At 48.1% G+C, this 24,645-nt stretch overlaps 2 protein-coding genes across 3 annotated transcripts in view; one reads left to right on the top strand and one right to left on the bottom strand.

Moving 5' to 3' along the window:
- ARHGEF26 (Rho guanine nucleotide exchange factor 26) overlaps nucleotides 1-8,205 on the top strand; it is a 28,947-nt gene extending 20,742 nt beyond the window's left edge. For both annotated transcript variants that reach the window (XM_058812531.1, XM_058812530.1), the window contains 5 exons: nucleotides 1,563-1,717; nucleotides 3,488-3,703; nucleotides 5,646-5,713; nucleotides 5,893-5,997; nucleotides 6,745-8,205. In XM_058812531.1, the coding sequence (XP_058668514.1) occupies nucleotides 1,563-1,717; nucleotides 3,488-3,703; nucleotides 5,646-5,713; nucleotides 5,893-5,997; nucleotides 6,745-6,887 (687 nt within the window). In that variant the 3' untranslated portion in view covers nucleotides 6,888-8,205. The remainder of the gene's footprint in view (nucleotides 1-1,562; nucleotides 1,718-3,487; nucleotides 3,704-5,645; nucleotides 5,714-5,892; nucleotides 5,998-6,744) is intronic.
- A 638-nt stretch (nucleotides 8,206-8,843) lies between these two features.
- On the bottom strand, nucleotides 8,844-24,163 carry DHX36 (DEAH-box helicase 36). Its single transcript, XM_058812529.1, has 25 exons — nucleotides 23,950-24,163; nucleotides 23,450-23,571; nucleotides 22,334-22,535; nucleotides 21,614-21,652; nucleotides 20,743-20,913; nucleotides 20,182-20,261; nucleotides 19,245-19,319; nucleotides 18,947-19,113; nucleotides 18,320-18,401; nucleotides 17,715-17,855; nucleotides 17,131-17,233; nucleotides 16,727-16,814; nucleotides 15,823-15,878; nucleotides 15,649-15,713; nucleotides 15,042-15,185; nucleotides 14,440-14,557; nucleotides 13,895-13,993; nucleotides 13,194-13,367; nucleotides 12,818-12,904; nucleotides 12,090-12,173; nucleotides 11,892-11,991; nucleotides 11,716-11,806; nucleotides 11,201-11,321; nucleotides 10,481-10,633; nucleotides 8,844-9,858 (listed from the first exon to the last, which is right to left on the bottom strand). Exons 1-25 carry the CDS (start codon nucleotides 24,154-24,156, stop codon nucleotides 9,673-9,675), a joined length of 2,955 nt encoding a protein of 984 aa, XP_058668512.1. The 5' UTR covers nucleotides 24,157-24,163; the 3' UTR covers nucleotides 8,844-9,672.
- Between the last annotated feature and the right edge of the window lie 482 nt (nucleotides 24,164-24,645).

The following is a 24,645-nucleotide window of genomic DNA, read 5'->3' as shown; positions in this document are numbered from 1 at the left end:
TGTTCATCCTCAAATAGAACTTTTAAAAGTATTTTTTGCTTGTAAACCAATCATCATGGGACTGTAATTCTGTTTTATGGCCATTATAAATTAAAGTATTTCTGTTCTTGCCCAGTCTCACAGAGTTTTGGAGATTTGTTTATTATTTAGTTGGATGTAACTGTGGAGAGCTTCATGGGAACCAAGGGAAGTGACTCAAACCTCCTGGTGCTTGTGTACATGGCTGAACTGTGGAATTCAATTTTTAATTAAGGTTCAGCAGTTTTTGTTCTTAAATTTTGCATCTTTTGCACAAGAGAAGCTGTGGGGTTTGTTTAGGGAGTCAGTGTTTGTTCTTCCAGCAGTGAGGTCTCAGTCCCAGCACGGGGTTTGGGTTTGGCTCAGCAGGTACAGGCAGGCTGCAGTTGGCTTGGCCAGGGATTAACAGAGACAAAAAGCCAACTCATGCAGAATGGGGGAGGCAGCTAACAAACTGCATGAAGGGATGTTGTTTAAAGCGTGTGAAAGGTGCTTAAATGGAGGGAAAACAGGCAGTTGTGCTCATCACCTTGGTCTGCCTGGAGTGTCTGTCTGGGGGCAGCCTCACAGGGTCTGTGTGACCAGCACAGTCCCACATCTCCCTCCTTCCACCTTCCTGGCCCAGAGGGACAAAAGGGCCTCATGCAGGCTCTGTCTCCTGCAGCTGGCAATAATTTGGGTTCATGAAGGCAAGGCTTCACAGCAGGCAGCTCAGGTCCTCTGCTGCAGCTGCTGCAGGTGTTGGCCCTCAGCTGGGGCAAAGGGAGCTCCTGCCCCATCCATGAGCTGGATAAAGACAGCAGCTGTAGGATCCCTCATCAGCCCTTTCAGTAAAGCCTGACAGGCAGCTGGGACACTTCAGGAGAGCAGCAGGGCCATGGGAGCCTTCCCTTGGTGCTGCCAAGGAGAGCACACAGAGGTGGGGAAGGAAGGAGGCTGCACTCCCAGGTGAGGAGGCTTTGTTTGTACACCCTGCCCACCTGTCCTGGTGGCACTGGCACAGAGGGTGTCAGCTCTGCTCCAAGGAGAACCCTGAGGTGCCGAGGACACTCCCATGTCCCCTCTTTCCCATTGGCACTGGCACAGAGGGTGCCAGCTCTGCCCCAAGGAGTGCACTGGCACGGGGAGCGTCTCCTCTGCTCCAAGGGGAGCCCTGAGGTACCAGGGACACTCCCATGTCCCCTGTGCTTCAGGAGCTGCTCTCACCCTGCAGACACACTCCTGAGGTCAGGCTTTGCTTGGTGCCCTCAGGAGCTCTCACAGCCTGTTCCAGCCCCATGGGAGCAGATCAGTCAGGTCTGTTCATTTCTCTTTTCCATGAGCAGCAATGACAGGTGCCCCAGTGATTCCCAGGTATTTGCAGCTGCAACCTGTGTGTTGTAGCAACGATGCAGTCCCTTGAACTTTGGTAACCTCTTTGTGTTTGTAATCTCTGAGCTTTGGGTTTATTCAAGCGTTTTCCCCAAATAGATTGTACTCTGTTGTCTGTTTTTTAAATTTTTTTTAATTGGGAAGGATTACAATGTGATTTTCTTGCCTTGCAGCCATTTCCATTGGTTTCCTCTTCTCGGTGGTTGGTGAAAAGGGGTGAATTAACAGCATATGTAGAGGACACTGGACTTTTTTCCAAAAGAACCTCTAAGCAGCAGGTGTACTTCTTCCTCTTCAATGATGTCCTCATCATCACCAAGAAGAAGAGGTAAGAGCTTCCCCAGTATAAAACTGTTTTTGTGTTCAGTTCTCAAATCACAGTGACTTTTAACGTGATCCTGGCTGTGGAATGAGTTCAGGAGTTATTTGAGTCTCTGCCATGGGTTACCAATAACAAGTAACTGCTTGTTAAACAGGATTTACTTCTGGCAAACACAGTTAAGATTCCAAATTGTCAGAAGAATTAAAAAGATGGTTCTTTATGCCCTAGCAAAGACAAGTTTGGGAAGGATGAAGTGTTGGGGCTGTCCTTTCCCTGCACACTTGCCAGGACTGCAGGAGCATGAGGCTCCCCCTGATTTCGTTAGCAGTGCTGGAGCTCGGGGTGAGCCCTGCTCCCACCCACAGCGTTTCCATGGATCCACAGCATGGACAGAAATGTTTGTTGGACTTGGGGCTGAATGTTTGTGGTTTTCCTTCAGCAGCTGAATCGCAGAAGATTCTTAACATTGCACCAAGACACCTCTCCTCACTTGGAGCTAAAAATGGGCATTTCTGAGGCTGCACTCGGGGCTTTACCAGAGTTCATCTCCAGCCCTGGCTCTGCCCTGGCTCCATTGCTGAGCTGTGCCTCTGACCTGCTGGAGATGCTGCAGAGGAGGGAGCCCAAGGGCTCTCCAGTCACAGGGCTGCTCCCCAAGGCTGGGCAGGAGGGGACGCAGGGATTTGGCATGTGTGCAAGGCTTTGAAGAGGGATAAAAATCTGCTTTTCCCCACTGCCCAGATTTTAATTTATTGGGAATGTTTCTTCTGCCAGTTGTCCTTGTAGCCCCTGCTGTGTGTAGATGCAATCTGATTTTTTTTTAATCATTAAAATGCCATAATACTTGCCAAGCACTAATGCAGTGTCCTGAGAGGAGCAGTCAGTGGCAGCAGGTGTGGGGATGCTGGATCCTGAGGACAGGCTCAGCCGAGGGGCTCAGGGAGGGTCAGCCCAGTCCTGCTCACACAGACCTGGCTGTGGGCTGGGGCAGGGCCTGAGCTGAAATCAGTGCAATGTTCACCCTGAGGGCTCGTGGGAAATGCACTCACTGCTTCTACTTGTGCTTGGATCCCTGCAGCAGCAGTCTGATCCAGCGGGTTGGTGGGATGGAAGTGAGGAGTGGGAAGGATTTGTAGAGGTTTATCTGCTGATTAATTAGTAAGAGGTTCTGTTATGATTAGCTGTGCACATGTACAGACTAGTTGATTAATTCGTAAGAAATGCATTTATTATTCATTGCATAAATGCATAGACACATCTCTTTTTCAGACACAAGATTCCCATGTAGTGATGGCAGCACTCCCAGCTGGGATTGCCTGTTCTTCCTTTGGCTAAGGAGTTATTTAGACTAAAATACTGAACTGACTTCTTTAAAAAAAAAAATACACCTCCAAAAATCCCCAAACTTACCCTAAAAAACCAAACCCCAGTCAACCCATGCCCTGCTTCAGGGCATCTGAGCAGAATTGGTTCCATTAGAAGCATGCTGTGTGTCCGTCATTTGGGAGCGCACAAAGTCATTCTGCAGAAAGAGCCCAAAGCCCTGTCAGTGTTTATTTCCCAGAACCCCGGTGAAAATGTCTGAAAACGTGCCCTGGGAGCTCAGCTGGGGCTTTGCGTTACACAGAGCGCTGACAGCAGCTGCTCACCCCTGTGTGGGGCTGGGAGGCGCTGGAAGAGCCGTCCCCGCCGCGGTGCTGCGGCCGTGGCTGCTGGCGGCCAAAGGGAGCGGGGATCCGAGCCCTGACCCGGCTTTGTTCCCTGCCTGCCCCGCAGTGAGGAGAGCTACAACGTGACCGGGTACTCGCTGCGGGAGCAGCTGCTGGTGCTGCCCTGCGACGGGGACGAGCCCGGGCCCGGCTCCTCTCCGGGCAGGGGCGCCCCGGGGATGCTGCACCCGGGCAGGAGCGCGGCCTCCCACCTCTTCAGGCTCCTGCTGCTCAGCAACCACGCCGGCGACAGGGTGGAGATGCTCCTGGGAGCAGACACGCAGTGAGTACCGCTGCCGAGGGGTTTCTGCACCTGGCTGTGTCCGCAGGCAGCTCCTCCCGCCCTGCCCACAGTAGCACATGTTTATTTATTTATTTCTTTCTATTACTTCTTCTGGGTTATTAATTTAAACTGCTGGGTAAGGCCTCGATTAGGGAGGAACTCTGCCTGCAGAGATGAGTGTAGCTGTGCCTCGGGCAGGTCCCTGTGGGGGCCAGCCCTGTGCTGGGAGCCTCACCCGAGGGTCAGTGCTGCCAGGGGCTGTCACTGTGGGGCTGTCACGGTGGGGCTGTCACCGTGGAGCTGTCACCGTGGAGCTGTCACCGTGGGGCTGTCACTGTGGGGCTGTCACCGTGGAGCTGTCACCGTGGAGCTGTCACTGTGGGGCTGTCACCGTGGAGCTGTCACCGTGGGGCTGTTACCATGGGGCTGTCACTGTGGGGCTGTCACCGTGGGGCTGTTACCATGGGGCTGTCACTGTGGGGCTGTCACCGTGGGGCTGTCACCGTGGAGCTGTCACCGTGAGGCTGTTACCATGGGGCTGTCACTGTGGGGCTGTCACTGTGGGGCTGTCACCGTGGGGCTGTCACCGTGGGGCTGTCACCGTGGGGCTGTAACTGTGGGGCTGTCACCGTGGAGCTGTCACCGTGGGGCTGTCACCGTGGGGCTGTCACTGTGGGGCTGTCACTGTGGGGCTGTCACTGTGGGGCTGTCACTGTGGGGCTGTCACCGTGGGGCTGTAACTGTGGGGCTGTCACGGTGGGGCTGTCACTGTGGGGCTGTCACCGTGGGGCTGTCACCGTGGGGCTGTCACTGCAGGCACAGCACCAGGGTGTGGCACAGGAGTGTCCCAGGCACAGCCAGAGCACTCTGGGCCCTGAGCAGGCGCTGGGATGTGCTGATGGTGGATGGAGCAGCAGGGTTAGGGCAGGAGCAGCTCTGCTCCTCTCTCTGGGGCGCCCTGAGGAGTGCCCTGCCTTAGAAACCTGTGCCTGCTCTGGGATGTGCACGTGCCATAGGAGTGCCCTGCCTTAGAAACCTGTGCCTGCTCTGGGATGTGCATGTGCCATAGGCGTGCCCTGCCTTAGAAACCTGTGCCTGCTCTGGGATGTGCACGTGCCATAGGAGTGCCCTGCCTTAGAAAGCAGCAGCACCCAGTGTCTGCTCTGGGGTGTGCATGTGCCATCAACTTCCTCGGCCTCCCAGCGCTGAAAGAGTTCACTTGTTCTGGGGGAAGCTGGAGGCAGGACAGAGACATGAAAGGGAGTGCTCCAGACATGTCCCTGCCTGGAAAAATCGATAGTTTTAGGTTGGCTTTCAAAGTTTAGAATAACCATGAAAGGAACTGAAGATCATCAGTGCTTTCTATTGAAGATCTCATTATGAAAGCAGGAGATGATTCAGACTTGTTTGGAAATGCAATTTTATTGGGGAAAAAATGCAGGACATTTTTAGTTGTCTGGGCTTTGTATGAAAAGACATTTTGTTCTGCAGACTTATTATTGATTTGTTCTGTGCTGTTTGCAGTATAAATAGCAGTCCAGCTGATCATCACTCAGAGCAAGAGTCTGAAAAGAATTCCTGTATTTTAAGTTACCTATTTTTATAGTCTTATCTTTTGAGAAGGATGGGAGGGGAATTTCCAAGGCCAAACAGTTCAGAATAGTTTTGTGCAGGTAAAACTGAAATGTTTTCTCTGAACCAAAGACTCTCAGCACAGTTTTATCATGTTTCACCCCCTCCTGTGGCATTGGGTCCTAAGGAGAAAAGCACCAGTGTTAGGTGAGAACTTTCTATGGCCCTGGGAAGAAGGCAGAGCATACACAGAGGTGCTGGGTTACTCACAGGGGCTGAAGGGAGAGATGGAGGCACTGGAAGAAGCAGGGGCAGCCTCAGAACTGAGCATTCTCCAGGACATGAGCTGGGACATGGTTGTGCTTTGCAGGAGTGACAGAGCCCGCTGGATCACGGCGCTGGGCCAGGACAGCGACAGGCAGCACACGGACAGGACCAGTAAGTGACAATGCTGGGGCTGCTGGGTGCTCTGCAGGGCGCTGCCCTCACTGGGGCTGGGCTGCAGCCGCCCCGAGGCATGGGGGAAGGTGTAGAGTGGAAGTGTTTTAAATGAATGGTGCTTGTTGTAGTAAAAGCCCGTGACTGGTGTAACTGAGCCTGGCTCTCTCCTTCCCCAGGCCTGGCTCAGGTGGAGACCATCAGGACGTACACAGCCAAGCAGGCCGATGAGCTCTCTCTCCAAGTCGCTGATGTGGTTTTGGTTTATCAAAAAGTGAATGATGGTGAGTGAGGATTTTGTGTCAGTAACCATTTGTCACCTTTGCAGGGAGATCCAGCTACAGAAATGTGTTTCCTATTAGCACAGGGCTGCAGTGAGTAACAGTTCAACTTCCAAGGAAAACGTGAGCGTTTGGGTTCAGGTTTCTAAAGGAAGCAGCAGCTGTAACCAGCTGTAGAACATGGCTGCTGGCCAGTATTGGCATGGGAGGTGTCCACAAATAGGAAATTGAATTAGTCTAAAACCACAGAGCTCAGACATTCTAGCGAGTGCCAGGGTTGTCCAAGAGAAACAGCCCCAGTCTGTCGTGCCATGGCCTGGGCTCTCCTGCTGCAGCTCTGGCACAGGGTGCTTGAGCTGAGGTTTGACACAGGATCCTGTGTCCCAAGATCACTGTGGCTCTTGCCCAGACCTGCCCACAATGGCATCGATAGCACCAAGTGCTGCCCAAGTCAGTACTTGAGGGACTAAATTCTAACTTGCTGTTGCTCAGTTACCTGTGAAATCAGAGATTCTGTCACTGTACTATAGCATTACTTCAAACTATATTTGAATGACAAAAAAGACAGTGAAATTGTGCAATGCTTTGCACATACTATTTTTTACCTGGTCTGGCTGGATTGCAAACACCTGCCAAAGCTCTCCTGACCTGGTGCACGATCCCCAGTGAAGGCAGATGCAGAATGCCCCTCAGTGCCCCCAGGGCAGGGCAGGGTCGGTGCAGAGGTGTCACTGCTGTCCCTCCCCGCAGGCTGGTACGAGGGGGAGCGGCTGCGGGACGGCCAGAGGGGCTGGTTCCCCTCGGAGTGTGCCAAGGAGATCACCTGCAGGGCCACCCTGGACAAGAACATGGAGCGCATGGGGCGCCTGCTGGGGCTGGAAACCAACGTGTAGCCGTGCCTCACCCCACTGGGGCTGCTCTGGGACAGGGGACAGCAGGGCCACAGCCCAGCAGCACCCGGACACTGGCATCCCTGCTCCGACAGCTCCGGGCTGAGCCCCGGCCCCAGCAGCAGCAGCACTTGCAGCAGTGGCTGGGCACTCCTGCAGCTCCTGCCTCGCTGCCTCCTTGTGCTCCCGCTCCTTCTGCTTTGGAGCACCTGAAGTTGTTTTCAGCAGTGCTGGCTGTCCTGCAGCCCCAGGCCCTGTGTCACACTTGCCTTTGTGTCAGCAGCCGTGTGTTCCCTGAGCTCCAGTGCCCAGCTCTGGCCTCTCTAAAGGCTGCCTACCTCTCCAGGGCAAGTCCAGGGCTGGCCCTGGCCTGGCACGGGCACAGCTGGCAGCACCTCACGAGGACTCTGCAGCTCCATGAGGCTGCTCAGACTGCTCCAGGTTCTGCTGTGGGCAAAGGATTTCTGCAAGCTGGATAAAGGCACCGCCCTGTGCAGAGCAGGTGCTGCTGCTCCCTCCTAGCACAGGTGTTTTGCTGCAGTCACAGGTATTTAGTGCTGGCAGTTGTTTAAGGCTTCCTCAGCTGTCGACTGAGGTCTCGCCTCACTCAGTGCTTCAGAACAGGGGCGATGAGAACGTGAACTGCACTCACTGCTCTGGGAACAAATGCACTCGTGGCTGAGCAGAGTTCAGGGCAGGTGGCTGCAGAGAGGTGGGAGAGTGTGGATGTGGATGAGAAAAACCCTCTGTGTTAAGGGCCAGCTGCTGACTCAGCAGTGTGGAAACGAGGGGACAACTTGTACTACCAAGGCTTCATTCTGTTGCCTTCCCCAGCCTCTGCTGGTTTTTATGTAAGATGCTGATTTCAGTGGTGAGTGAACTGTTTGTAAAGATGTGTCGATCTAATAACTTAAGCTACATTAGGAAGGCAGTAATTTTGTACAAAAATACTTATCTGGACAGTGTGACAGTGGTTATACAGCCTTGCAAATTAATTTATAAGTGGACTGATAGAATAGTAATGAGAAACTGTAAATTGAACAAAGACTTATTTAACATAGTAAAAACACTGCTACTGTTTTAACAAATTTTACTGTATACATGTGGATGTTTAACACATAACTGAATGTATAAATCCAGGCATTAATTTTATTCAGATTTTTTTAATGCACTGTATATATTTTTCATACCTAGTTTTTCAAAAAATGCTGTAATGTTTTGTAAAGACATTTTTCATTTTTCCTATTGTTGGACACAGTTCTTCAGGAATTAAAAGACTTCTATGATTTTATAGGACAACAATCAATAAAGTGCTTTTAAATCCTTACTAAAAAAAGTTTTGATTTTGTATTAAATGCCATAAAGCCACCAGTTGACAATGTCATTTTTGTCAGAGAAGGTAAATCTCTTCAGTAAACCCTGGCATTTTACATTTTCCTGTTCTGTAAAGATAAATAGCACAATCTTGTGTCCTACCTCATGTCATAGATCCCATTTACCTGTTGGACTTGGAGCAGTGCCTGGGACAGCATCTCATTGCTGAGGCACCATTAAGGGGGAGATGGGAAAAGTCTTCAGTTCCCTCTGCTGCTTGGGGGTCCAACCTGATGTGGTGATCCCCCAGAGAATGCACCAGGCCTGCCTCCTCCCTCCCCTTCCTCAGCCTCCCTCTGGCATCCCCAGCCCCAGGGCAGGGTGATTCTCCTCCTCTGTCTCCTCATTTAGAACACCTGAGGGTGGAATGGTCACTTGGTGCTGGGGAAGGAGGTTAAACCAGTGGCAATGAGGAGCTTGGCACCCTCCATCCCTTGTTAACCCAACAGAAAGCACAGCCTAGCCACTAACTTCAACTTGTTTCACTTGAGCTGCTCTGCTTTCCTCACAATGAAGCATAAATCCCCCTGAACTTGATGATTAGAGTCATGTCTGCAAAGAAAGAAAACCAAAAAAACACCAAAGAAGGGAGAAAAATTATATTTCCAGGTTTTTCTTCTCAAGGATAAACCTCAAAATCCTTAACAAACTTTGTTATTCAAATAATCTTCCATATCTGGAGACCATTCAAAACAGTGAGAACAGTTGAAATAAGACTTGCAAAAAAAGACTCATAATGGAATACTATAACCCATACATGAACTTCTTTAAAAAAATACAAAACAATAAAAAGCCTCCAATGCAATGAACCCTTAACACATAACCCAACATGACTTTCATCTAACCATGCTTTCCGCAATCTGCTATTTCAGTCAGTAGTGATGATGGATGGGGACAGAAAACAAAGGAAGATTAATTAAATGGGATGAAATGCAGAAAAGGAGAATTTCTGAAGATTGTTTCCTCCCACCATACAAATTCAACAAGTGTTTTCAAGTTTAGTTAAATTAAGCTGTAATTACCTTCTGTGGAATACTGGTGAGCAGACTGCTGCACAGCTGGAATAACACAGCAAGTGTAATTACTCACCACACCCCATTAAAGGAAAAAAAAAAACCAAAACAGTTTAGGTATTACTAAGCAGTATTTTAGCAGGGTTTTTAAATATCTGTCACCTGATGGGTAAAAATCCCAAAGAAAACAGCTACAGCAGGACAAGAACCTTACACCATCCACCAGCTGCCTCTCCGTCCCTCGCGAAGCCCCACGGAGCACGGAACACATGCACGTACACACACTGCCAGCTAGCCCAGGTAACTCACTGCTCCTCAGGACGAGGAAAGCTCCAGCTCCCCCACAGCAGTGGCTGCCCAGCCTCAGAGCTGCTGTGCCAGGGAGGCGCAGGCCGGCGGCGTCAGCTGTAGCGCTCGCCCTGGAAGCGCGGCGCGAAGTTCCGCACGCCCTCGTTCTCCTGCGTGGTGATCAGGTCTATGATCGCTGTCAGCACTGCTGTGTCCCTGCTTTTGATGTCATCCCAGTCCACGGGATGGGGGCTCTCTATTTTCTCTTGTAGAAGGTCATCCAGTTCTTTTCTCAGTTTCTGGGAAGTGTTGTAAGAAAGGAAAAGAAGGAAAAAGGCAAGAGATGGGTGTTACTGCTACACACAGCACCAACAGAGAGGTTCCAGTGCCTCGGGCCCCTGTTCTCCCAACCTTTATACCTGCTCTTCTCCCCTCAGTTCATCTCCACACTGCTATTTTCACAATCAAACACTCTCAAAACCCAGTCACTTTGATGAGAGGTGACCATCTCTGGAAGTGATGCCTCTTACAGCCCACCCAGCACTTAGCTAACTACCTCAGGATTAAAAAGACTGGTTTAAAATAGAAATAAAATTTTAAAAAAGAGTCCGGTATGATTTTTGGGATCTAATATTAAACAGTGCTATGGAACCCATTCCTATTAACTGAGGAGCCCCACTCTCCTGTTTCCACATCTGTGTGGATGTCGCCTGTACTGACCAAGTCATCCCACACTATCTGTGCAAAATTAAATCTCTTTTGCTTACTTTGTGTGCTAGAACTGTTTGCTGGGAGTGCATTTCAAACATCATCTCCCTGAGTGATAAATCAATAGGCCCACAGGAATATCGAATCCAGAGATCCCTAAGCAGAACCAGTGTTACACTGAGCCTCCCAGGTACATGATTTTGAAACAGTTACCTTGACCAAGTTTGCTATTTTTTCTGGAGACTGGAAAACAATCCACTCATCCACAGCGATGGTGTCCTGGTCCTTATCCTTCTGAATGGATATATCCCCTCCAAAGAACAAGAGGCAGTATGGAGACACCTCTGTACAATCATACAGGTAAATCTGCACAACAACAGAATTCTCTGATCACCCTCTAAATATCTCCAGTGCCATCAGTAATCCTTAATGAGACTCCTACAGATTTCCAGAAGATCCTTACTCAGTTACTCAGAAATTCTAAAGAATGCATGAAGCAACTCAGTTAAAAAAAAGTTACACGAAATTAGATTGCACAAGGGCAAAAATGGTCCCAAGTCTTTCAGTCTTTAACACAGTGGTGAAATGAAACCAGATGCTCCAAACAATGAGAGGAAAAAACATCAGCATATTAAGAAGTGTTAGGACTGTATTTAAATTAAACAAAAAAAAAAAAAAAACACTAAAAGAATTTACACCTGTTACTGCCAGACCTTAAAAAACCCAAATCCTCAACAAAACCCCAAGAACTAAACTACAGAAGTTGATTATTTGTGGTACAATACCCCAGTATCACAAAGGAAATAATCTGATGGTGTGTACAAGGAATGGCCTAGGACAGGAAGGCCCCAGAACAAAGGCTGAACCCTGACCCAGTCTCATTAAGAGGGGATAATAAAACAAATGAACCCCACAAGCACAGCTCTGACTCACACTGCTGGTCCTCATCTTCAAATGGTACACCAGCCAGTTGTAATGGAACTCTGTCTCCTCCACATTCACTGATTTGGGATGGATATTCACTGATCCATCTGTCTTGGTGCAAACTTTCACCCTTCAAAGAAAAAACAACAACAAAAAAAAAAAGTCTGATAATACAAGAAGTGATAAATCAACAGAGCAGGATCCCTGGGGTCTTTTCCCAAAGAACCAGGAGTGACAGTGTTTGAACTGCTGCTGTAGAACCCCTTTAGAGCAGTGCTACTGAGAGGCTGTAACATCATGCATGGCTTGAGAAGGTCACACAAGTTAGTTCAGGTGCTACCAGGAATCCAGATGTTAAGAAATCAACAATCCCACCCTTCTCAGAGGAAGGAATGCACAACCATGACTCCAACTCTAAAGTGAGATTCATTCATGCCATTCACTCAAGCCACTGCTTCACCTTGCCAAATTATGCCATGTAGAAAACACCCTGAATACAAACCAGCTTTAAAGCAAACCCTCACATTTTTCTCTTTTTGCTGAAGCTGGGCCGGATCTTTGCCACCTTGGGATACAGGCCAGCACAGATGACTGCTTTGAGCAGCTTCTCATTACCTGCAGGAGACAGCAAAGAGAGTGAGGCACTTCTGCAAGCTGAGATTTCAGCTGGGATAAGTGCTCCCTTTCCCTCCATGGTTACCTGAGTTGGTGTTAGATTTGGGATCCTTGGGGTTTCTACTATTCACAAACCCAGCTGCAAGGAGATGCTCAGCAAACTGCCCTTTCATGTTATGCAGCATCTAGGAAACAACAAACATTGCACAGAATGATGCTGTGCCAAAGGCTCCTGCTCTTCCCCACACACAGGATCCCGTGTGGCCCTGGCAGGTGCTGTTACCTGCATGGTATTTGAGGACAGGAAATATTCCCAGCAATAGTCCTTCTCATTCCTGAAACCACAACTCCGAGCCTCTTCCCAGCCCTGGGAATGGAAACCAGAAGTGTAAGGGGTTTGTGTAAGTGAACACTACAGACTTAAGGACAGCCAAAACTGGAGGTCATCAAACATGTTCCCTACCAGGGAGAAAGCAAGTCCTTTGATCTCTCTGTATATGTGCACACACCACAGTGCAGAGAAACACAACTTCACAACATGCTGAATCACAGCCTTCCTTTTGCCCTGGTGGGCAGTGATACCTGGCTGTGTTTGCCACAGCACCCACCCTTTGATGGAATTAACAAAGTTAAAGTTCTGGGCAGTAACTTGTGTTTTCCAGGCTGTTTATTTCCTCCTCTCCTCACCACAACACAGTACAGCACAACATCCCACACTCTGAAGTTGGCTTCAGCCTCTTGTAGAGGCCAAAAGTGAACAATTTCAGCAAGGTAACTACAGTACTGTGTTTCCTTTGTCATTTTCAGACTTGTCCTCCAGAAATCAGGTTACTGAGCCTGGAGACAAGATTATGCAACACTAGAAGGGTGAAAATCGGTTGGGTTTCATGTTTCTGTAGAAGCCAAACAAGAAAGCCTACAGAGCATAAGCTGATCAGCTTTTTCCTTAGGATCATCAATATTATTAAAATTAAAATTCTAGGAGAAAAAACCACATGAAAACATGCTTACAGTGAAGGCATTCACCACAGTCAGATGGTCGCTTTTCGAGTTCTTTGACAGCTCCTTTCTTCTTGCATCTGCGATTTTCTCTTTGCCCTAAAAATCAGAACCTACATAATACCTAGACTGACATGACAGTTCTCTTCTCCAAACTCAGGTACATCTGTACAGCAGTACTTTGTATGTAACACATGAGAATTATAGTTATTTCAAATATTCCACAGGAAAAATGATAATTCATAGTATGCAAAGGCAACTCACTAGTAAAAATGTAATTACCATGACACTAATGAAAGTGCTCTTAAACTATAACACCTCACTGAGTCCCAGCGTCCTCCTGAGATTCTTAAATTCCCACAGGTAACTGTGGTCTGTGAGACTTTACCAGAGGGATGACAAAAGGGTCCTTGAAGCTGAGGCTGGCTGCAATGGTCAGCACGGGGTCCAGGCAGCAGAACAAGGCTCCAAACAGGATCATCTTCCCAATGTGTGGCTCCACGGGCAGCCGTGCCAGGTGCACACCCAGGGGAGTCAGCTCCTCCTGCCTGTCCAGAGCATTCTGCCAGCACAAGGGCAGAGAGGAAAGAAACACACACCATATGAAATGGGGAGCATTTCCTTGGTACACAGGTATCCCCCACTAATACCCAAACCAGCTGTTCCTATCTATGGCTACAACTCATCTGTACAAATGCCACCAGAGCAAGGAGTCAGCAGAACAAATGTGCCATGAACCTCTCCTGCCCCAGCAGCCAAGGGAACGATGACACAAGGTGCTCCTCCCACGTGCTCGTTTGTCTCCAGCTCCTCACTGACCCACCGGCAGCAGGGAGGCAGCAGGGTACAGAGGAGGGAGTCACCGAAGTGCAGGGCCACGTGTGTGTTTGGAGTCCTTTACAAAGTCCCTCTGCAGCACTCTGCAGGGCCCCAAGCACCACGGATTGTGTGGAATGTCCCCTCTGTGCAGTGAGGGTCCACCGAGGCTCTGCGCAAGGGGAAGGGGCTGCAATGCCCAGAGCTGTGCAGGCACCCCTGCCTGGTGACACCCACAGTACCACGGCTCTGAACAGATGAACAACACTTTACCAGCTCCATGAGGTGATTTATGGCCAACATCACAGCATCACGAGAGGGGGGGTCCATCAGTTTGCTCAGAAAATAGGCAATTCCACCAAGCCTCAGGATCTGAAAGAAAAATCGCAACAAAAGCCTACAGCAGCTGGAGAAAGATGGTTGTCTAAAACTGGTTAGCAGTAACCACACTCATTGAAGTAGTGTGAGTAATTCACAGCCCCAGTAAGAATTTCTTGGGTTAAGAACTAAGGACAAAAAAATGTACTAGTGATGGAATTTGCAGCAGAAGAATCTATTCTTCATTCAGTTCACTTACACATGGCAATCCTTCTGCTTTTGTAAGGAATTCAATGCAAACTGCCAAAAAGGAAATTCACACCAGTTCTAAAACGACTTTGTAGTAAAATTCTTTTAAGAGATCATATAAATTGACTCACTGGCATTCTCACTGTTTTGGATGAACAACTCTAGGCTCACAGTTGGATTAACTTATTCTCTCACCATTTATCCCAATGGAAAAATAGGTAATAAATATTTCTGAAGATTCCTGCCTTTACCTTGATTTGTAAGCAAAGTTCTTCCAAGGGTGTCCTCAGGATCTCTGGTAACTGATAATCATCCAGCAGGCTGGCACGCAGCCCGTTGTACAGATGGTAACAGTGGCCTGGCTGAACCCTGCAATGATTTAAAGAAACTATTCTTATGGGTTTGGGCATTTGTTGGGTTTTTTTAACCAACGAAACTGATACATTATGGGTCTATTTCTTACAAAGAGCTTCCCAAAACTCCTCCAGGAATTAGAACTGAAATGCATTCAATTGTAAAACCCACTTCAGTCTTCTGAAGACCCATCAGCAGGAAAGAAGCATAGAGAACACAGAAATTAATTTTTACACCATTTCCACTTTACTGTATCAGCCTCATAAATCAGGTGTGAGGGCAATGACAAAAATTACAAAATGCAGGACACTCTTGTATAGGAGGGAAACTGTGGAGTTAAACACAGCACAAGTCAATTCAGCTTCCTAGGAAGGCAAGGAAATCATTCCCTGCCCAGGAACAGGAGCCAGCTGTGCCAGCACATGCAAATAATAAAGAACCTTCAGCACTGTGGGAAACTCAACATCCCCAAACTTCCCTAAGCACCCCCTGTTCCTACCTTCCTGCTCGACCCTTCCTCTGCTTGGCATTGGCTTTGCTGACCCACTCTGCAGCCATGGTGCTGATGTTGTTCTGGGTGTCAAAGTGAGTCTCCTTTATTTTCCCCCCATCTATAACGAACACCACGTCATCAATCGTGATGCTGTTGGAAAAAAAGAGGAAAAAAAAGCAACTTTTCACCTTTGCAAGTGTGACCTAGGATTGGCTTTGGCCTCTCTTTATTCCCTCCCAAACAGAGCCAGCAATTAAAAAAATCTGCCTTTGGAATTTCATTAAGAACTATGTTACTGATTTATTCTCCTTGGTCTGGCAGAAGTTCCCACTTGGACTCTGAACAGAGGACAGGCAGCTCAGATTATCCTGTACAAATCATTCCAGCAATTGTTTAGTATTCCTGTAGTTTAACTGTTCAAAACAACAGAGCTGGCTGGATTGTTTAAAACAATTATAGGAAAACTCTGTTTAGTCTATAAATATTTCTAAACTAATGGCACAAACGCAAACATATTTTCAGGAACACCAAAGAGGCTTATACTTTAAATCATCACTTCCATTTATTTTGTTAAACACATAGCTTTCCTGGCTCTGGGCAGCCAGGCACTTACCTGGTTTCTGCAATGTTGGTTGCAATCACAATTTTCCTGACTCCTGGCGGGGTCTTCTTGAACACCTGTAATTATCCAGGGCCCATTTATGTCTTTGCCAAAAGCAAACATGTGCTTCATTCTTTTTTTTTTTTTCTTGTAGTTGTGAAAAATTGCAATAAAAGAGAAGCATACCTGAGTCTGGTTAACAGTAGGCATCAGTGAATGCAAAGGGATGATAATAAACCTATCTGAAAGTTAAAAATCAGTAGAAGATATGGTGTAAGCACAGAAACTTCCAATTTTACAGGAAAATCTATTAAATCAACCATGCAGAACAGAGAAAATAGGCCGCAAGTCAGGCTACTGCTTCTTGCTCTGAGATCACAGGTATTTGTATCATAACAGCAAATTCTAAAGTAAAAAGGTATAAAGGCCTTTTTTACGATGCTACAACATGAAGAGTTAAGACAATATGTGAAGTTATGTATAGTAATTCAGACTTCCTTTTTAAATTCTGAAGTTATTAAATAATTGGTCAAGTTTAATACACAAACTGACACTCAATCTTCCAATGAACTGGAATTCTGCATCTATGGAATGTACACAACCACACTGCAAGTCACCATCTGAACAGCCAAGAGCCCAGCTAAGACAGGTGAGATGGAAATATGAGAGATGCAAAAGGACAAGTTAAATGTGTCAGACAGGCACAGAGTACTTGAGGGATTGTAAGAAATTCTCAAATCAACAGGATTTAAGGGAACGATCAGCAAAGCAGGGGAAGCTGCTCAAGGATGAAGCACAGAGGAAGCACACACAGAATGGAGTTTAGTTTTGGATGGGAGCTCTCCCAGCTGCAGGAAAGGACAAGAGGAAGAAGACGCAGGTCAGGTTGTTTTTCAGATTGTCACTCCCACACTGAGGAAAATGAGTTGTTGTTAGCAGAGGAAAGGACACCAGACACACAAAACCTGCTGAACACTCTGGAGAGGAGACAAGGGAAAAAATGAATCCAGCCCAACTGCAGCAACCCCATGCAAAAGGAGTCTGCCCCCAGTGCCACTGCCAGAAGTCCCACAGAGAGTTTGGGTTTTACCTGACTTAAACATGACTTGAGACATCAAGAGCTCATGCAAAGTGCTGATGTTATCCCAGCCTGGCAGAAACACCAGAATTGCACCATCCTACGGGGAAAAGAGGCAGTGAAGGGAAGAGAGGTCAGAACACATCACACACTGCACAGAGAGCCAGCTCCTTGCACACTGACATATGGTGGGCATGTGAGATGTGAAACCTCACTGACCCAGCCTGGTACAGTCTGTCAAGGGTTTTTTTTTTTTTTTCTAGAAAAGAGCTACCTCCATGTATTTATCTGAACATAAAAGTAGTTCAAAACTGTTCAATTACTTAGAAGAGCAAACAAAAACTTCTCTTCTTTCTGTGTAACCAGCCAAAGCCATTGCCAGCTCTGGCACTGCCCCCAGCTCAGTCCCACTGTACCTCCTCTTCCAGCACAATGTGTCTGATCAGTGCTGCTATAAGGTCCAGGTCCACCTTGTCATCATCCATCATTTCCAAGGCACTGATTGTGCTTGCTGAATACCTGCAGCAGGGAAAGCACAGACATGTAAAGCTCTGAGTGAGCCACCCAGCCATGAACCCACCTGCAATCAGCTCAGTTCTCTGAGCAATTCCTGCACCTCCAAAGGGCTCTCCACATTTAGTTCAGTGTGATTATTGTCAGTTCAGAACTGCTGAGGAATTACCATGTCATGACTGAACTGTTTTGAAGCACTTGCATGACCTCCCTCCTTCTCATTGATGAGCCAGGGACTGACAATTTGTATTTAGGTAATGAACTGAAATTTAACTTGAACAACTCAGAGGCAAAGGGAGCTAATCCTGCTGTCTCTAAAGCACTTCACTAGCTGCCAGCCAACTGTACAGATAATTCCATCACCATTTTCCACAGCAGCCACTATCCCACTGTTACTAAAGCCCAGCAACACAACACAGCACTAATTTATGGTTGTCACTTCAGAGCTGCCTGTAAAATGGAAGTAGAAGAGAAACTTGGGCCCAACCTGCCCTGCAGCTGCCTTAGGTAGCCTGGCCACTGCTGCCTGTAGATCTCCTCCTTCTCTTCCTTCTCTGGCCTGCTCATGTGGCCCTGCATGAAGCCCTTCCTCCAGTGCAGCCGGCGGTCCGTCTTCTCCGGGGTGTACCTGTGCACAGCAGGAGCAGACACAATTTCATTTGAAACTGAGGGCATTTACAGCAGCTGCACAGTTTTCAAACCATGGACAATATGCTGTGCTTTAGCTAAATCATGTGTAAGAATCTTCAGTTTCTCTTCTGACAGAAATCTTACAAAAGCAGGGACCAGCCCTACTAAGTATGAGAACAGGTAGGGGAAAAAAGTGAACAGCAAGAAAGACTAGCTTAATTTAGAGACCTGAAAATTCACCACAGCAACAGAGAAACTGTTCTCCCCCTCAAGCCAATATTCCCAGGTAACTGTGGAATTATGGGTAACCTGTAATTACTGTACAAGGCCCCCCTTAGGAGGTTTACTGTTGAAAAATACAGGCAACTCTTCTTTATGACAAGTTAATCTTTGAACATACACACACTAGGCTAAGCCCCCGCCCAAATACTCTCTGAAACGATGTTCAGAAAAAACACTTGCCTCAACTTCTCAATGACATCTTCAAGCAGATATTCCACCACTGGGAAAGTGAACCCAGGGATGTGAATCATCGGGCAATGGTCTGTGGAGGGAGGCAGAACTCAGTTTTAAAACCACTGATGAAATACTGCACTGCAAGAACAGAAGCAATAAACATTCCTCACTAGTTCTGCAATATAGCTGTCATGTCTACGGGACATTTCCAGTTGTCAGGGAAGATGTCACATTCACCCCCAAGTAAGGCTGCTGAATAAAAGAAGGACGGGCAGCAGGCAGTATTCTGCACACCACGATGTTCAACTGGTTCCAGCTACTGGAAAAAGCTGTGAGACTGAACAACACAAAGTTCCATCTGCTTGCCCCCTCAGAGCAAGAATGCTAAACGTGGTAAATATTTACTAGGAAAATATTCTGTGGATTCTGTTTCCATAATGTGTCTGAAAAGCAAAACCAGAAGCAATGAGATAAAACTGAGAGAAACTGCATCTCCAGCAGCTGGCAGGTATTTGTAAAACTGAAGTAATTTCTTCCTTTGATACAAATCAATGCTATCATTCAAGAACTGCACTATACTTTTAGAAGCCTAAATTACTTAAGAAGAACATTTCTAGGAAGCATTTCACCTACCAAAGTACTCGGAAAACTTCTCTGCATTTAAAGTAGCACTCATCAGTATGACTTTCAGATCCTGCCGAACATTCAGAAGATCTTTAATAATGCTCATTAAAACATCTGATTGAAGATTTCTTTCATGGATTTCATCAAGAACTACATGACTGATGCTGGACAAGTGCCTAAAAAGAGAAGGGGAAGAAGTTAAACTTTTGCTTTTAGAAAAAATAAAAAGCAGAGCCATGACTGTTTGGAACAGCTCAGGACTCATTCCATAATTGCATTCAGTGTCTCATTAAACAGGAGCTCTTACTTATCTGACTGGAGCCACTGCAGGACAATTCCCGTGGTACAGTACAAAATGGAACCTTGTTTCCTTGGCAAGCGGCTGAAAGAGACACAATAAAATAAGAACTCCTCAGTTTTCCTCTGTATTTAACAAAATGCTGTAAAACTTTAAACCCCAGCTGCAGGTGCCATGGCAGACATGATGCAATGTGCCTCACTGCCTCCCTCACTCACAGCACAAGGAACTGGGCCACTGCTGCATCACCTCTGTGGCTGGGGAATGGAGCAGGGAGAGGCCCTGGCTTCCAGGCACCCTGTGCCATCCCCTGCACACTGAGGTGCTGATCCCCACCTCCTGCAGCTCAGAGGGCACTCACATGCACAGCACTGGGAGCAAAGAGGAATAGCAGAGATTCTATGAACCCCAGGTAAAATGCTGGGAGGGCTCAGCTCTCCTCTCTCACCAGCAGTTTTGCTTCAACAAACGGGTTCCCTTACGTGCTGGTACCACTTCAGATTTTTCAATTATAGCCAACTACAAACGTAAAAGCTTTTGCTCTGCAAGCTTCTGTCACTGCACCTATTACATGGTCCCAGGGAATTGATCCATAAATATGTGTAGCAAATGCACAGCTTTCCACAGAAATATGGTTTGGAGCATTTTCATTTTTTCTTGAAATTCATTGATTAGGGACATCAGTTTTACTTCTGCCCACAGCAGAACCGTTTACAAGAGCTGAAAACAGGACTTATTAGACAAAGCCTAACTTAGAATAGTCACTGTCACATAAAAGATAGTAAATGCACTCAAACCTCTTCCTAAAATTCAAAAAGCTCATCCCTTCCTCGCAGGAATTCCTTCAGGGGAAAACACCAGCAGGAAAGCAGTTCTTTCTTTTTAGAAGTACTTTTCAAATTGTCTCCTTTGGATAACAAGAGACCCTTGCCATGGAGCCGCTCACCTCTGCAGGCGGATCTGGTACCCCGTGCTCCTGCCATTGCCACAGCTCTCTGCCCTCTCAGCAGCCACTCTCTCGGCCACCTGAGGGGGACAAAGAAAATCAGGCTGATCTCTGACTGAGCTGCTCACCAGTAGGAACGCCTGGTTCTGAGAGGTTTGTAAATTAAGAAATGCCCTGAAGAACACCTTTTCTCCTCCCATGAGAGCAACAACCCAGGAACAAGACTCTCTAGGAACACAGAGCATTACCAGCCCATTCCCGTTTCAGAGCTTGGCCATCTGACACTGAACTACCAAGGAGAGTAACTACAGAGCATTTGAAAGCCAGATTCTTTCCTGCTCATTAACACACCTCTAGAGGGCCTGACACTGCATTAGTTTTTATCTTAGTGGGCATTTGCACTGCCCAAATCCATTAAACCCACAGATGTACCCCATGACTAAAGCCAGGGAAGAAGGAGGCTGCAGTGCCAGTGCTCCACGGACACTGAACCTTGTGAACAGCCAGTGAGTGCAGGTTACCAGCACCGTTACTTGCGGCAGCCTGGGCAGGGGCACTCACAGAGATGGCGCTGATCCTGCGGGGCTGTGTGCACACGATCCTGCAGGTGGAGCCCAGGCCACGCTCGATGTGGTCGTCCAGGATGAACTGTGTCACCTGCGTGGTCTTGCCGCAGCCCGTCTCGCCGCTGATCACCGTCACGCGGTTGCTGTTGATCAGCTTCACCAGCTCCTGGCCACACAGAGACACAGCTGTTACTGCTCTGCTGCTGCAAACACGCTGTGGAGGATTCTGACAATTCCCTGCTCCTGTGGGGTGAACTCTGAGCAAAGTATCAACGTGCTCTGCTGCCTCCTGTAATGCTACCAAAAACGTTAAATCTCACAGAAGCCATTTCTGCACATTTGCACTTCACATGTGTAGGGTTTAAGGCATGCTCAACCTCAACACTAGCTTTAAATGCTTTAGATCCTGAATGAAAGCAACATAGAAGAACTAAAATGAAAGCCTGAAATACATTTTTAACCTTTCTGCTTCCTGCTTTGCTCCTGTAGATCTCTGGAAGCTGAACACAAGAGTTTGCCCCGTTGGACTCCAAGCCTGCACAAACTAAAGGTTTTCAGCACAATATTTTAACATTTCTTGTACCAAGAGGAACACTTTCCCAGCCTCGTCCTCCCCACCCCAAGGACTGTTAAGGGCAGTATGACTATTTAAAGAAACCAATCCTAACAGCAAGGACATTATGACAAATAGAGGGACTGTAGGAAGGAGCTCACTGAACACCCACTGAGCCTGCAAAAGCAAACAGAATATCAGAATATTCCATTTCTACTGCATACAGGGGATACCAGCCTAAGAATTAACATCAATTAATAACAGCCCCTCTTTGGAGCACTGCACCACAGAGACTCTCTCAATGCACACTCACCTCTCTCATCCCGTATGAGGGCAGCTTCTCTCGGAATCTCTGGGGAAAAAGAAAAAATGTTTCTCTTTAAACATCTTTTCAACACTGAAGCAATAGAACAGATTTCACCTCTATTAGATTTCACCCTTTAGTTTGGGCTAAACTACAAAATAATGACAAACTGCTCAGCCACACTTGTATAAACACAGGCCCGTGGGAAATAACTTTAATTCCTGTGTTGTTTCAGTTTCATTCAATTTAGAAAAATTATTTCAGCCCAACACTTAAGTACACAACAAGGCAGGTATATACAGGTGCAAGAGTAGGGCCTGGTATGGAAGAGAGAACTGGTGTCCAGGGAAAGACCATTTTCTGTACATGGCTGTTCAAAACAAAACCCCCTCTGTTTTCAGGAGGCCATTCCTTCACAGCCCAGTGCTGTGCTTCTAGTTTCAGACATAACTGCAGGGACACAATCCATAAAAAAGAAAGAGACACCCACCCAAAAGAACAACACGTCAGCTTCAAATTTCAGATTCTAACTGTTTCTGAAATTTGTAATTTCCAATTTTTAACCACTGTTCTATCAATAGGTATAAATTTTATGAATTCTAAAGATAATTTTTAGCAAAAGTAACATCATGACGACTTTCTAGTAAATTATGAGGGATTACATTTTGAGGTTAGCTTAATTTTAAAAAATCCAGTTAAAAGTTTTCAACTTAACACAGGGAAAAGTACCTGCATTTCAATATATCTGGGATCAGATCTCTTCTTCATTAAGTCTTCTTTAAGTTGTTCATCTAAATCAGCATCCTGCTCGGTTTTTTCACAGAGGAATTCCACATCCAAATCCAGGGATGTTTTCTCCCAGGTTGGTATCTGTCTTACAGGAGCTTTCTCAGCATCTGGTTTCACTTTGGCAGGCTGCTCTGGAGCAGGGCTGGAATGACAGAACAAGAACTTCAGATTCCCCCAGCTGTGCCTGGCCACACGCAGAGTGCAGGTAATTACATCCAGCAGTTAATGAACCAACAGTCCATGGGAACAGAGAACCACGGAATGGTTTGGGTTGGAAGGACTTCAAAGGCCACCCAGAGCCACCTTGCCATGGTAGGAACACCTCCCACTGCCCCAGGTGCTCCAAACCCCAGTGTCCAACCCAGTCCTGGGCACTGCCAGGGATCCAGGGGCAGCGCCAGCCGCTCTGGGTCTGTCACTGCAGCGAAAATCATTAAACCAAAATAAAGTCTCAAACTACCAACCACCAAAAACCTGACATCAGGATCTAAGAAAAAACACACTTTGTTCTTTCGTACCAAACAAAGCCCCAAAGCAACAAAAACAAAGCATCATCAGAAAAGGACAGCTTGACCCACTGCCCCATAACTGGATCCCACACCAAAGGGAGCCCCAATCCCCTCATTCAGCACACGGGCCCATTCCAGCTATTCCTGCAAATCCTTAATGACTCCAGAACAGACCCTGCGAAAATGTTCCAAGACTGCACAATAACTCAAAACAGAAGCCATAATCCACTTCAGGAAGAGTTGTTCCAGAGGCCAAGAGAGCTGAAAAGTCCCATGCATCCACTGTAGTAAGCCTTGAGATGAGTTAGAAGTTTTATGAGTTTAAGTAGAAATTCAACACCCTAAACTCAGCAGTAATGAAAGAGTTTTACAGCAATGACTACAACCATTTCAGTGTGACAATGTGACATGTGGAGAAACTGGAGGGTATTTGTTGAGCCAGTACACTCAATAAAGGCAAATCACTTCTGACACATCTTCCTGACAGCTTGTGGAAAGTTTGTGCAATTCAAAGTAAATAAATGAACTGGTAATTATATCTCTTTACCCTTCTTCATCCCCAGACCACCAGGACATGCCTTCTTGCTCTTTGTCGTTTTTAGTCTGGACAGAATTCAGCAGCTGCACGATTTGCTCTTCCCGGCGCTCGTCCATGCGCACCACAGCTCTCTAGGGCAGAAAGCACAGGGTCCATCATCAGCGGGGAGCCCGAGCAGCCCAACAACGGCCGCGGCAGCCCTCACACACCGGCCCGCCGCTGTGCCCAGGGCTCCGGGCACCGCAAACAACGGCCACAGCAGCGCTCACACACCGGCCCGCCGCTGTGCCCAGGGCTCCGGGCACCGCAAACAACGGCCACAGCAGCGCTCACACACCGGCCCGCCGCTGTGCCCAGGGCTCCGGGCACCGCAAACAACGGCCACAGCAGCGCTCACACACCGGCCCGCCGCTGTGACCAGGGACTCCGGGCACGACCGGACACCTCCGGCTCTGCCTGCGCGGAGAGGGACAGCCCCCCGCCCCAGCACGCGTCCCCGCGTCCCTCACCTGCTGCCGGTCGGCGTCCCGGTTCTTCTGGCCCTGCCTGCGGGCGTACCACAGCCCGATCTCGCGGCCCTTCAGGTGGCTGGGGTGCCGTCCCCGCCCGCCTCCGCCGCCCGCCGCGGAGGAGGCGGCGGCGGCGCCGCCATCGCTGCCGTGGCCCCGGCCCCGGCCGCGACCGCGGCCCCAGTCACGGCGCTGCTCGTAGCTCATGGCCGCGGGTGCCGGCGCGGCTCAGCCCGGCCCGGCCCGGCCCGGCGCGGCCCCGCCTCATCCGCCGGCACGGCCCGCCTCATCCGCCGCCGTGCTTCCGCCCGCTCGCCCGCCCGCCCGCTGCCTCGCAGAGCACGGAGCCCGGATTCGAGTCCGACCCTACCGGGCCCAGGGTTCGAGTCCCGGCCTCACCTAACCCAGCCCCCGGGTCTCGTGTTCGGGTCCCGAGCCGACCGAACCCACCCGCGGGGTCCGGATTCGAGTCCTCACCCTGACCCGCTCTGCTGGACCCGGCTTCGGGTCCCCCAACCGGCCGCTGTGTTGCAGAATTGGGAATTTGTATCGTTTTCTTAGTGTTTGAATTCGTATACTTTCAGGCCTAATCAACAAGAAAACAGATTTAATCCGTGAAACAAAGAGCAGCCAGTGCTGTCCAGGTGTTAGAAAAGTATTTCTAGTACTATATCGATTTAGATACTTACAAGGACT

This window comes from Ammospiza caudacuta, chromosome 11, assembly GCF_027887145.1.
Source record: "Ammospiza caudacuta isolate bAmmCau1 chromosome 11, bAmmCau1.pri, whole genome shotgun sequence".
Classification (NCBI taxonomy): Eukaryota; Metazoa; Chordata; class Aves; order Passeriformes; family Passerellidae; genus Ammospiza; species Ammospiza caudacuta.
The sequence above is the reverse complement of the archived record's forward strand: the minus strand, read 5'-3'. Positions and strand labels throughout refer to the sequence as shown.